Source organism: Barbatula barbatula (assembly GCF_947034865.1).
Source record: "Barbatula barbatula genome assembly, chromosome: 19".
NCBI lineage: Eukaryota > Metazoa > Chordata > Actinopteri > Cypriniformes > Nemacheilidae > Barbatula > Barbatula barbatula.
In genome coordinates, this window is record NC_136782.1 from 13,262,034 (window position 1) to 13,276,596 (window position 14,563).

General features: G+C 36.7%; 1 protein-coding gene across 2 annotated transcripts in view; it reads right to left on the reverse strand.

The window, feature by feature from the left end:
- Window positions 1–11,696, reverse strand: part of nlrx1 (NLR family member X1) — a gene marked incomplete at its 5' end in the record, with an annotated part of 16,860 nt that extends 5,164 nt beyond the window's left edge. The window contains 8 exons of one of the 2 annotated variants that reach the window (XM_079481436.1): window positions 640–1,268; window positions 2,817–2,929; window positions 3,037–3,106; window positions 3,251–3,387; window positions 10,530–10,648; window positions 10,724–10,882; window positions 11,324–11,424; window positions 11,549–11,696. In XM_079481436.1, coding sequence (XP_079337562.1) covers window positions 640–1,268; window positions 2,817–2,929; window positions 3,037–3,106; window positions 3,251–3,387; window positions 10,530–10,648; window positions 10,724–10,882; window positions 11,324–11,424; window positions 11,549–11,696 — 1,476 coding nt within the window. Of the gene's footprint in view, window positions 1–639; window positions 1,269–2,816; window positions 2,930–3,036; window positions 3,107–3,250; window positions 3,388–4,732; window positions 4,873–10,529; window positions 10,649–10,723; window positions 10,883–11,323; window positions 11,425–11,548 lie in introns of those variants that run through there. The other variant, XM_079481435.1, reaches the window with a different exon arrangement.
- Between the last annotated feature and the right edge of the window lie 2,867 nt (window positions 11,697–14,563).

Consider the following 14,563-nt stretch of genomic DNA (forward strand, 5'->3'; position numbering starts at 1 on the left):
ATAAATATTTATAGTATAAGTTTTATGAATACACATATTTCTTAATAAATTATACATTCAAAGGAAATAAATTACAATAATTTTAATTATCAAAAATGTATATGAATACATTTTTTTTCTTCTGAAAATGTATTTCAACACATAACGTACTCAGTATTTATGTTTATGTTGAGTATAGGCCAATACAAAATGTTTAAAAATGTCAAGAAAGGTAACATCAACTGTGTTACCCAGTTAAGGTATGGTAAAGGTAAAAAACTAATCCAGGTAACCCTGCAATTGGCTAATAAAATAAGTAACTGATAAATGTAATTATTTAAGGGTGTTATGTAAGGACATACTTCTTGTAGGGATTTCTTAAATTTTTTTTAATGCCAAATGTACCAAATGTTCCTAATTCTGTTTTTGGTGACACACAGCACTGCACATTTTTATGTCACCTTTATTTACCACATCAGACTATAATAATCAGAAAAGGAAGAAATGTATCGTGCCGCGGGTCCCCAGAAAAACTGTCATCTAAAGGTAAGGTAATGCAAACTACATCACATATCTTGGTCAACCACCAACATAACCACACTTGACTGAACTTGAAACAAAATTATGCAACCCAAAAGCTACAAAACTTGAGAGCCGTACCTCAGGCAGGAGGTACTTCCTGAGTAGATTAACAACAACGGCTCCCGACGGGAGAGCTTCATTGGGATCGCTGCATAGCTCTGTAGAGCCGATGCGAAAGTCCAGCTTCATCTTCTCCATTCCATTGAAGATGAAAAGGACATCCTTCGCTTTGTCAAGATCTCCACTAAGATACGGAGTCTTGCGAAGGTGCATGTATTTTCTCCCCACGAGGTCTCGAAGGGATGTTGGTTTGGATAAATGCGAGAGATCTTCACAGGAGAAAGGCAACAAAAGTTTGAACTGGGACAAGCCAGATCCAGCACACCAGTCCAGCACCAGTTTACGGACAACAGTACTTTTCCCTGTGCCAACGGCTCCGTAAAGCAAAACATTTAGTCCTCGTGCCTTGTTTTCACCATGGCTGGGCTCAAAGAGCTGCTCTACAGAGAGAGAGGGACATGTGGACACGTTTGCATTTGCCTTGAAGGGACTCAGAGGAAGGCCTCGATCCTCGTCGGGATGACGCTCAAGGATGAGTGGCTCTACATGCATGGTTTCAGGAGAAAAGTAGCCACCGAACTGCTTCTCCTCTTGAGGGAGGTGATTGAACCATAATGCCAGCTTCTGTTTGTGGATCTCGATGGGATCTGTAGAATCATCAACAGAAGCATGAAAGAAAATTATTTTAGAACATTTGACACTTACATGGTTACCTATAAAGCATTGCATAAACTTTAAAATCTTGCTTATTACCTATTAAAGCCTTGCATGGTTTAGCTCCTCACTACTTGAGAGAACTTCTAACGTATTATAGTCCATCACGTGCACTACGCTCTCAGGTGTCAGGTCAGTTGGTAATACCTCGAATTTCAAAATCACGTACAGGCGGCAGATCCTTTTCCTATCTAGCGCTTAAACTTTGGAACAGTCTTCCCTGCACTGTCCGGGAGGCAGACACACTCTGTCAGTTTAAATCTAGACTAAAGACGCATCTTTTTAATCTTGCATACACTACACTATCATAATATATATATTTCAAAGGTCTAGGCTGCACTAGTTAGATCAACCGGAACCAGGGACACTTCCAATAACAACTGATGCATTTGTTGCATCAAAGAGTGCAGAACAGTACTCTACTCTCAGCCAGTCTTGTCTCATTGTTCCAAGGTTACTAGAGCGGGCAGGATGCAGTCCAAGGTTACCGGAGCGGGCAGGGCGCAATCCATTCCCAGACCTGACAAATGCTGGACGAAGGACGTGGCGACTCTACAAAACTTCAGTCGCTATTAGATTATTAATGATAATTTTAAATCTAACTTTTTTATTTTGCCTTGTTGTGCAAGCACTGTCGGGCTTGTGCAGAGGCAGCAGTTTTTGCCAGAGAGGAACTGGAATCCCCTGGTTAGGCCTGGTTTCCCTCTGAGGTTTTTTCCTCCTCCAATGGAGTTTTGGGTTCCTCGCCACCATTTGCATACTGTTTTGCACTGTTTGCCTGGCCGGGGGGGGGCTGCTAGAATTTGATAGTCTTATTTAATTAACACTGCATATAGGAATTTATTGTGTGTCTGATATTTGACTTCCATAACCTTTTATGTTTTACTTATAGTCAATCTTTTCTTGTACAGCTGCTTTGTAACAATGAAAATTGTAAAAAGCGCTTTATAAATAAAGCTGACTTGACATGAAAAATATGTCACTTAAGGCCCATTCAGATTGCCCGCGAATGTTCGTCGCGATAACGTTCTAGAACAAAAACAATAGATTCTTATGAAGCCTTTTATGCGGCGAAGAAAGCACAGGCACATGTATACATATTTTCAAACTGTTTAAATATTACAACTGCAATGCAAATGCATAAAACCATTTGGTAACTAATTAACCCCCAGACCCTCGTCCTGAAGAAACTATGAAACAATCATCGTACAGCTTTATCAGTGCCATCTACCGTGCGGGGGTCAACTAGAAGAAAGCGAACATTGGTTTTGTCGGGTATTCATATTATATTCCACTCTTGCTTTCGCTACAGAGCAAGCAAAACATGCAGGTTTAATAACATGAGGGTGAGTAAATAATGATTTTTTGGGATAAACTATTTCTTTAGGAGAGCACTAAATCTTTAAATCAGACTAGGGTATGCAAAATGAAGCAATATACTAACCAGTCTTCAAATGTCATTGATTTATCCAAAACCTCACCTGTGACAGACTCATAAGTGCAAAAGAACCTGGAATTGAACCCAGAGAGGTGAGAACACGCAGACGATGATCTCAGTTTTCTCCATGTATTTATACAAGACCTTGATGTCTTGCTAGTAAGACAAATAAAAAACAGACTCAGATAATATGAAGTTGTTTTGGAAACACTAAGCATACGTGCCTTTACAGGAAAGACAGGATTACTTAGAATTCTACTTACCCAGAAAACGAGAAGTGATGTGCCTTTAAGCTACCACAGATGCCATCTGATTGAAGGCTAAGGTTTTCAGCTGAAATAAACAGTTTTTAATAACTTTATGTGAAAAACAACACACTTCTTTAACTATGACCAGATCAACCAAGATTATTAAATCGATAAGTTTTTTATAATTATATGCAATATTTTATATTATTTCTAAAGTGTAAACACTTACTTCTTCGAAGAGCTCTGGTGTTAGGTTTGCAGTACACATCTCTTTGTGAGCTGTGGCATCTTCTTAACACTTCTGTTCGTGATGGCCTCCCCAACCTCCACATTTTACTGTTGTTTAAATTAACCCCTAAAAATAGAAACTTTTAAGTCACTACAACTTCAAAGTTTAAACAAGTGTGAAAAGATTACGTTGTAAACTGAACCAAATACTACATCTGAACAAACGGTACCCGATAACTTCAAGCCAAACCTATAAGGCCCCTCCTTTGGCTTTGGTTTCAATGACACATGATGCTTAAATTCGTACGTAACATGACAAATAGATTATTTTTAACAACACACCCCCAGGTGTAATCTGTCAATGTCCATTATATGAATAAACTATATGATGTCACTGACAGAGTGTAATTCAACATTTGGAAGACATTGTAAACATAAGGAAGCGGGTGAATCTTGAAAACTGTTGAAAGTTGTTCCATGAGCTAAAAGTTAACATTCAGACACCAAATGTTCAAAAAGGTCAGGTTATAAATGTATTATCAGCTGGGGTAAGAGCATTGTTGTTTTAAGTCAACTTCAATACTCATTAAAGAATGTTTTTCCTATGACGGCTATCATGAAACCTATTTGCAAGAGGCTTTGAAGGCGTGACCTTACACCACACCTGCAATTATCCCTAAACGTAATAAATAATGCATTTACTTTATGTCATTTAATGACTAAAATATGAGTAAGTTTAGTTACATTCAAAAGATGTTTGTGTATATATACTGTATATATATTAAACATAAAATCATAATCAATCTTCAATGAAAAATAGCCCATTTAATTACAAATGGTGAAATTGATGTGATGGTTGTTTTATTTGCGGTCACAAGCTCGAAATTATACTTTAAAAAGCATTTCTTTGCATTTAAAGTCATATTTTCGCTCTTTTCTCTTAAAAATAAACAAACAATGTTGGTGTGTAGACAACCGACAAGTTCTGTCTCTCGCCTAAACACGGCATGGTTCCCTCTGTCTAATAATAGCAGACATTTCACAACACATAACAAGCATGACTTCTATTGTCGCTATTGTTAAGGTCCGACTTGCAGGCTAGTTGTCTTTAGCAGGTCTCTACGAACTAATGTTCATACTTTACATTCCATATAGCGCACATTAAGGATAAAACACGTGAGTTTATCTGTTATTTACGGCAGACTTCTTTTTCTCTGTCAACATGTGCCAGCCTGTCGCGCCCGAGGACTGAAATATTTATCGGGAGAGACTCGTTTATGACATTTGACCCAAACTTGCGTAACTTCAGTAACTTACAGATGGTGCAGACAGACAGGCGTGACTATAAACCTTTACAGACCAACGTTACCGTTAGCTGTCATGAATCAGAGCATTAGCAAGACTGCTGCACAGATATCGACTGAGACATCGACAGCAACAGTTAATATGTATACGTGCGATTGCGGTACCGTATGATATTTACCTAATAGAGACGCTGGAAAATTGGTGAGTTCTTCATTATTGTTTCTCCACTGCCAGTCGATGCGATTTGTTGTTTTGTTTGGCACTTTACGGCTTCCGTACGTCTGACTGCAGAACCGCAAGGCAGCAGTCTCATGCCGGAAGTGGGCGGAGCAAACGTTATCAAACTACTTAGCGTGGTGGAGCGTTTCGAAGTTGTTAACTATTTATCTAAATATGATCTCAATTTCTACTAATAAGAAAGCTATAAGGACTGTAAGAATTTGTACTGCTTTTGATCTCTTCATGTGAATATCTTTGTTTTGTAATCTGTCCCTACTTTGTTTTATGTTTTTTTATTTATTAATTTTTTAATGTATTTTACATAAGTATATATTTGTCCTATTTGTTGTTTATTGTTTATCATTGTTGTGGTTGATACTTTCTCCTTTGTTATGTTTCTGTTCCAACCATCAATAAAAAAATAATTAACTGTTATATAAATAAATAACTATTAATGTTAAGTCGGTATTTAATTTAAAATTTATAATTGATAAGATGTTTACGTATATATACATATTTGTGTATGTGTGTTTATACATATAATGCTTTAATAAAGTTGTAATATCCTTTCCTGAAGCTCAGTGGTTAGAGCATGGTAAAGGTTGTGGGTTCGGTCCCAGGGGATTGCACATACTTAGACTCAAATGTATAGGACAATGCAATGTAAGTCGCTTTGGATAAAAACGTCTGCCAAATGCAGCACAGCATAAATGTTAATATACTTTATTGTCCTTAGTAGGGACATTTGCAATGGACTTCAATAGCTAAAACGTTGTTTTAACTCCGACCTGATACAATAATACAATAACCCTATACACACAATAGATATACACATGATAAGATATACTCATAAAAGTAGATGGTCAATGTACAGCAGTCTGATCGATGTTGGCACAAAGGAGTTCTTAAATCTGTTAAGTTTGTAACGAGATGTTCTGAATCTCCCTCCAGAGCAGTGGTCTCCAACGTGGTGCCCGTGGGCACCTGGTAGCCCGCATGAACTCTGTAAGGTGCCCACTAAACACAGGGCTCACCAATAATGCCCAAGACAGTTGACAAATCTGTGACTATACCGAACAGCCAAGTGCTACATCCTCATGAAAGGTTATTATTAGCAAGTGTTATAAGCTTTAATCTGAAAGAAAACTGAATTTGGTTCTCTGAGCATAAAAATAAGGCATCACATGTTTAAAGTTTGAATGTATGTTATCAACAAGTAGCCCTCTAGAAGATTTGAGATATTTTGGTAGCCCTCGCATAAAAAAAGGTTGGAGACCCCTGCTCCAGAGGGTGAGAGAAGAGTTCATAAGATTGATGTAACGTTACATGAGACGGGTCATTTAAAATAATATTTGGCCTTGTTTAAGCTTGACTAGTAGTCATTCAGTCCAATAATCTTTGTAGCAGTTCGTACAGGATCTTTGATTTGTGTTTTACAGAGAGATTACCGTACCAAGTGGACAAGCTGTACCTATAACACTTTCTAATACATACTGATAAAATGGAAACATGATTTTCCTGTCTACTCCATAATTCGTAATCTTCTGAGAAATTACAGTCCAGTAAATGTATCCTTGTTAAAAGCTAAAAACTCAAGTTTATTAACATTTTTGTTGTTCATCTTAAAGATGCTAAAACAAAGAAAACAAACAACACTTTGAGAAATAGAACATTTTAATATATTTAGATAAACTACATTTTTACTTCACAATCATTTAAGTAGGCCTATTAACCAATTTTTCGTAGGCTACATAAATAATACTTTGTGCTATATATAACATTACAAAATCAAACAAAAGTTATAGCACAGAAACCTGAAATTTCTTTGGCCAGCAGAGTCTCGTCATTCCACGTCAGGCATGAGACTGCTGTTGCTGTGACGTATGGTTCTGCAGCGATAGATGGCTAGCAGTTGGCCGTTAGTGTACATCGGTTGTACACTCGTCATTATGATGCATCATGGGATTGAATGAGTGCACATAATAATGTCCACTATGAATTAAGACACCACTAAAAATGTCTCCTCAAATAGAGCACTATATTAGGGTATAGGGGGCTATTTCAGTCACAGCCAAAGTGACATAAGGTGTCACCTTATGGGGAGAGGAAGGGAAGGACGGCTTTTTGGGCTCAAGCCACGGTCGGTCCTCCACTCCAGTAAATTTTACAGAAGAAGACGTTCAGATTAAAACAAAGTGAGCAAAATAAAATGCTGAATCTTTTGACATTCAACACGCTTTTCAAATCGGTCATTATTACAGGGGCTAAAATATTCTCCTTGGGGGACCATGCCCTTTCATTTGGGCTAAACCCCCAATGTCTACAACCTCCTACACGTAATGTTTTATGGAAATCTTACTAATTCAACATAAATATATAGTCACGTATAGATAGCAGAAATTCCTGAAATAGTCTAAAGACTTTAGGTAAGAACATTGTCACTAATAAAGCAAGTTTTCGTAGCTCAGAGGCATTGTGGGTAACGTAACTAAAATAATAAATATATTTATTATTTAAAGTTAAATAATTATATCGCTTAACTATAGATCTGCTCAGTCTTCTATGTTCTTACAGGCTCTTTTAAATTATCTGTATAACCAAGTCAACATGTACATTATAAACATAACTGTGTTAATTGTTCAGAACTGTCAGAAACTGCATGTCTCAATTCAAAAAGTCATTTTTTTATTTCTAAACACGATAAATTTGGCAGTTTGACATTTAAAGCAACATATTGCTTATTTACATGGTCATATTTGGTCTAAACACAATTGTAGAATAATTGTGTCTATTATTCTATTATAGGCTTTAGCACCAGGTTACAAACAATCTCCAGTTTTTAATAAAAAAAAGAAAACTACATAGCTAATAAAAACAGAAAGAACGAATTATATAATAAAGGGCCCCGAAGATCTACTGTACTATAAAATATTCAATTATACAATGGTGTTTGTGTTTATTACACAGGCACTATAGTGCACAGTCTTGTGATTTGAATTAAAACCCTTGCAGATACATCTCATCAGCAGATGCGTGCAATAATATGTAAACATCCTTTAAAGGTGGTGCTCACCTCAGACCAATTTAGATCATGATGGGCTTTCTGTAACATTTCCTTAAAAACATAAAATGTTTAATGTGAAAAATGTTATTCCAGAGCCAGAGTTGCCAGAATGAAATGAGAGACTTTGGTTTTACATAGGCCTATTTGAATGCTGTGCATTAAGTGTTGCATTTGGTTTCACCATAGCAACCCTGACTGACAGAATTTTCCAAAGTCTGGAAGTTCATTTAAGTGTAACACTGAAAAAAACTAAAGCTCGGAGATGTATCTTTTTTCTAATTCTGTAGACATTTTACAATGGCAGATAATTAAAGTTCTGTGTCCAAAGGAAAAAACTGAGCACACGACAATGGTCAACAAAAATGTGAAGTTCCTGAGCAAAGACTGACACGTTTGGGCTTAGAGTGAAGTCTGAAAGAGGCCACAGCAGCTTGAGACCATGCAAGGTCAATAAATATTATCGCTCGGACTTGATTTTGTAGCGAAGAACCATGTAGGTGGCGAGTCGCAGGATGAAGAAGAAAATCCCCAATACAATGAAGTCCATGTACAGCTTGGCATCTTCCACATCTAACAACTGCAGAACCTCTTCAGGTCTCTGGAACTTGCAAACCCTCCCTGGACATTCAAGGTCAGTTCGGTTCATCCCATAAATGGACAGAATCACACCCTCAAACCCGTACCTAGCAGAAGGACAATCAACCAATCATGAAATTCAATATTCCATAATTTCACAAACAACTACTATACACTGTTAAAAATTGCTGTTATTTTACATCAAAATTTCAACAGTATAATCCTGTTATGTCTAAAAACAGGGCATTAATGTTTTTTCATGGAGATTAGAATGACGTAAACAAACTTTAACATTATTTCACCGTATTTATTGCACAAAGGACAAAAAACAGGTATATACAGTATTTTTTTAAATAGAGAACAGCAGCGAGCACGTGGAAGGTCATAGTCTACATTCTCCGAGTTATTAGGTGAGTGACAGTTTGCTTTGCTCATTATAGACTAAATATAAGTTTGCAATTGCAAGTGCAAGTGCAAATAGCGTTGTATAACATACTAATTGTGAATGCTGTGAATTGTAACTCTTTTATACGCCTGTTTCAGTGATAACGTGCGCCGACGATATTGTGAAGCGGAGTTGAACTTACAGGGTGAGTTTTGTCAAACTTTTTAAGTACCTAATTGGTACATAACTCTATTCCAAACGTTTTTTTTTCTTCTTGAACTAGTGTTGTGGATGTTTTAAGTTGCTTGTGTTTTGGATTGTATCGATCTAAGTTGTTGAAAAGTTTGGTGATAGAATGCTAAAGAATATCATGTTTTTAATAATGTCGTGTTTTTAAGAATAACTTGCGATACTTATGAATAATTTGTATTTTAACTTTTATTGTTGTTGGTTTGCATGTATTGTTATTTTGACCAATCCATAAGTCTGAGGGACATTTCATTTTCGTGCAAATTTTGCAGTTGTTTTTATGCCTTTTTAGTAGGCTACTGTACAGTTTGACTTTCCAGCATGTTTCCATATCAGTTATGTGGACATCTGCGTAGTATTCCAGTAGCCTATGTGAATCACATGAGGATTCACAGCAATAGCCCAAACTTACTTCTACATTGCTGTATCCAGGACTGCAACAGGACATTTAAAAAAATAGCAGCATGTGATAAACTCCTTAAATGATGTTAAAATGCAACATTATCTACACCTAAGATAAAAGGGCTGTGTTGCTAATTTAAGAATAGACTTCTGTATTTACATAATCTGAGTGAGTATCCTTTATTACCCACTAAAACTGAATGTTCACATTTTTTATAGGCAGTTCATTGGGATTAATCTCGAAAAAGGCACCAAGGGTGGACGAGTCATTTCGAAGCGGACAGGAAAGGTCCCCCGGAAAAAGAAAAGTCAACACCCGTGTTGCCAGTTTACTGAAGAAACTGATGGACTTTGAGTGGGACTTAATATAAGTGAACCCTATATTTACACAACACACATTCCATACACAACAGACACAAAGTTTTTGTACATGTTCTACTACTTTGGAGAATAGTTTGTGGTTCTTTGTGTTCACTGATGTTCAGGTGATGATGAAAGGTACCTTTATAAAATACTGAATTTGTGGCACATTTATTTGACCATTCAATAATTTTTCCACAGCCCCTAATTTTGAGAATATTTTGTTATTTGTGTTGCTGTTAACAATAACTGCACTTTAAACATTAAATTTTATTTAAATGGCTGCATTTTATTGTTAATTTTGTTTTAAATGTGTTTCAAGCTTTTAAGAAATGTTGAAATAATCAAGATGCATGTTTTGAAGTGACGATGCATTATTTGTGTTTAACTTTTAAGGTTTTAATGGACAAATGTATATACTGTACAAAACAGCAAGACTGCTTAAGGGATTATAGATATTATAAAAAGTAAAAATAAATAATTTCTAGCCTTTTAAGAACCACTCGAGAATAAACATTAACCAACTGTTTATGCATTTGACAGTATTTTACTGTTAATGTAGAAAATAACAGCTTTATGCCGTTTTTGAAAAAGCGGTAATCACCTGTTAATTTCAGCAAGAGACCGTTAATTAACAGTATCTTGCTGGCAACTGTGCTGCCGGTTACTTACTGTTTTTTTACGGTGAAATTTTTAACAGTGTAGGTAAAAAGAGCTCACCGAACATAGGACACATAAGAACTCCACTGTAGGTAATCAGGAATGGTGTCAAAGTTCACAAAGTAGCCTGAGAAGAGTAAAACAGGAATCGCAGTGACGGGACCCACAAAAGTGGCCACCTGTTAGAAAGATAAACATACAGTGGGTAAAGGATTTAAAGCAGAGACATTAAGCAATACCGCAACACCAAGTACCTGAAGGGAGGTGGAGGCAGCACCGACAAAAAGCCCAAGGGACTGGGCTACTAAAGCTGTGCAGATCGACAATGCCAAAAAGAGCAAGTAGCGGCTTGCTTCTGGAGGCTGTTCAGTCATCCAATACACAATACTGCAGTACAGGATGGGACAAATGAGCTGAGGAAGAGTGGACAAACATCAGGCAGACAACCAAAAATGAGTGCATTAAAGACCCTTTTGTAAAACCTTCTCATGCTCTCTAATTACTGTTGCCTCAAATGGACTACTTGCGTGTAGCCTTTTGACGTACTACCGACTTGAAATCGTATGGCTCACTAGGTTCCAGTTAAACTGTATGTATTCACAATAGGGCGTTACTCCCTGCGAAACTTAAATTGTTAAAAAGAATTAAATTGTAACAAAGATTTTCATTATTTCACTTTTCATGATTTATTTAATAAAAAAATATTTTTATGTTCGCAATTATTGTTATTTATATACATCTTTAATTGCTGTGTTGATGCATGTATGCAACCTTCAACAATCTGTAGTTAACATTTACCTTTAAACTTTTGTAGTGTATATACAATATGGCTTAAGATTTGAGCAGGCGCCCACCTGGAATGGAATGTCAGCCATTGTCTTAGCCAGATAGTAAGCCTTCAGGCTGTACCAGTAGTTTAAATGTTCTCTGAAAAATACATCCATCTCCAGGGGAACTGAAAAAAAAACAGATATATCGTATCGTATCAAATACCACTTTCAGATCCCCTGAATGCAGTGCATGACTTTTGGTTGTGAAACTGTGTTACTTTGTTCTTCAATGTCTTCTAAAACACTTACACGTGAGCACTGTGGGCATTAGGGCTCCAAACATGAGGAAAAGCATTGAAAAGAAGAGAAAACCCGTGTTGTTGAAGACTTTACTGGCATCATTGCCAATGTTGAGGTACAGCAGGCCTATCAACACTCCGATAGAGACGTGTGACATAAGCCGCAGATGTGTCAAAACCTAGAGCAAAAAAAACCAAACATGAACACTTCAAAGACGCATAGTCTCAACAAATGGGCTGCACGCAGACGGGGTGTGTGAATGACCACGGATCCTCCTGAGGACGAAAATTACTTCATGCAGCCGGCACACGGATGGCCGGGCTATACTTTTGCCTTTAGACATAAAACTTGTCAGTAAAATTGTAATGTTAAAAAAATGGCAAAACTTAATCTATTAACTAAACAAAACTAAATTTAACTGAATATTACATTGTTCCAAACATATATAAATGTCTTTGTTCAGTTGAGCACAAAAAGAGATATTTTCGAATAATGTTAGCAACCAACAGTTCTGAAGCACCATTGACTGCCAACATTTAAATGGTAGTCAAAAGTGTCCCAGAACTGTTTGTTTTCCTAAATTCCTCAAAATATCTTCTTTTGTGTTCAACAGAACCAAAACATTTATGAAGACCAGAAAATGTTTTCCTACTATGGCAGTCAATGGTGCTTCAGAACAGTTGGTTGCTAACATTATTGCACAATATCTCTCTTTGTGTTCAACCGAACAAAGAAATGTATACATGTCTAGAACAACTAAAGAGTAATTCATTCATTTTTGGGTGGAGTATCCCTTTAAGAGACCCCTTCAGAGACTGTTTAAATTGACTACTTGTAGGTATGTGTTCAGGTAAAATGATCATTTTTGTTTCATCCTGTAAACTACTAACAATATTTGTAACAAATTTCAAATAAGAATATTGTTTCTATTTTGCATTTATTTGCAGAAAATGAAAACTGGAGAAACAGGTCCAAATAACAGGAAATATCCTCTGTATTTTTTCAGACCTCAAATACTGCAAAGAAAACAAGTTCATATTCACTTGTAAGCAATAACACAGTAATATGTGTAGGCTATATGTATTTAGAAAAAAAGTGATAATCTGGATTTTAAAACCGTTTTCATGTGTCTAGTTATGCTGTCAGTCTTTTACATTGCTGTTGGATGACTTGTCACACCTGAAGTTTGATTCTGTTGCAACTCAACAGACACTGGACTCGAATGGCCATAACACATATAGAAATGCTGATTTGAATGAAAATTTGGAATGGTCTCTTAATTTCTGACTTTATTAAGAATGACAAAGTACAAATTTAACACCTTACGAGGGATACAATTCATCAGCATGTACCTGGTCTCTGCAGATCGAAATAAGTGCTCTTTTGAAGAGAATACAGAACTGAGTCAAAAAGCTTGTTGCAAATGTATGGCTCTCATCATGTCCTGAGTCCTGTATTCACATATAGGAAACAAAATGAGCAAGAATTTAAACATTTAAGTAGCTGTAAAGGTTTGCAGTAACCGTACACATACTGTACATCTGGCAATCTGTAGTCAAAACATTGAAAAAGTAGAGTCACTCACGTTGACACATTTTGCAGCAGACAGGTTTAAGGTGTTTTTGTCAATACAGTTTCTCTTTTCTTCCAAGGCACACATGCCTCCCTGGACAGCTTCAAACAGAACTGGATTCAAGTCTCCATATTCCCCTGACGCTAGTTCTATGACTAAAACATAAGAAAGAACATTATAAAGTAAATATGTTATGTCTGTGTAAAGTATGTGTCAAATAAGCACATCAAAGTTTAGCTCAACATACTGAAATCTGCAGGGTTGTGGTATGTAGGACAACGAAGACCTAGTGCACTCAAGTAAGGAATGAGGAATGGGACGCTTCCCTTGAAGATGCATTGGCCCTGACTCAAAATGTACAGCTTTGAAGAAGATACAAAAGAATTAGATATAGGATGACATATCTTTAGATCCCAGAGAAAAATAAATGATTGCTCAGATGTTGCTCTTTCATAGCTCAGGAGATTTGTTTGGAGATGTGTTTCAATTTCAATGTACATGCATTCTGTTAAAATACATTAAATAATCTGAACTTGTGTTTGAGTTCATATTGAAACCTTTCTTGGGGTTTCAATATGATATCTGAGACGCAGGGAATTTAAGCAAATGTTTCCAATAGCTCTGAATTAAATCTCATTGATGTCTAGGGGAAATTACTGAGATACTAAAGAGATCTTATGGTATGACAGATCACGATGTTTAATAGCTCAACAACAGATTCTAAGATGCATGTACCTTATCAAACATCTCAAAGAGTTTGGCACTTGGCTGGTGGATGGTGCAAATGATGGTTCGCCCTCCATGTGCCAGAGACTTCATCAATGATACAACTTGGAAACAGGATGCACTATCCAAACCACTATGTTACAACAAAAACACAATAACGTCATTTAAGCGTTTGTAAATTAACATGGCTGATAAAGAGATTCTTTTAAATTTGCTAACATAAGAAATTCAAAGAATTTACAAATAAGACTCAAATCTTTACCTGGTTGGTTCATCAAAGAACATGACTGGTGGATTGTTTACTAGCTCAAGGGCAATGGCCAGGCGTTTGCACTGTCCTCCAGAAAGAGAGGCTGTGCGAGTGTGAACACACTCATGTAATCCCAGGGCTGTAAGAATTTCTTTTATCTGCACACAAAAGAATAAAGGTGAAATTCTGGAGGGAAGGCCTGTTGGTGGCAATTGCTAAGGAGGACATGATATAATAAACCTACCAGCTCTTTCTTCACCTCTGAGCTTTCATTGAGCTTCAAGTTTGCTGACACCTAAAAAACATCAGTTCCTTTGCTATTTAAAAGACACTTAATTGAGTTCAAAGAGTTCTCTGCATATGTGACTGGAGTTTGAGGTATTAGCATCAAACCATCAGCAGGGGGCATCTTGAATTACATCGTATCATTGTAGACTCACCATCATAGCTTCTTGTACAGTCAGGTGCGGCTGCA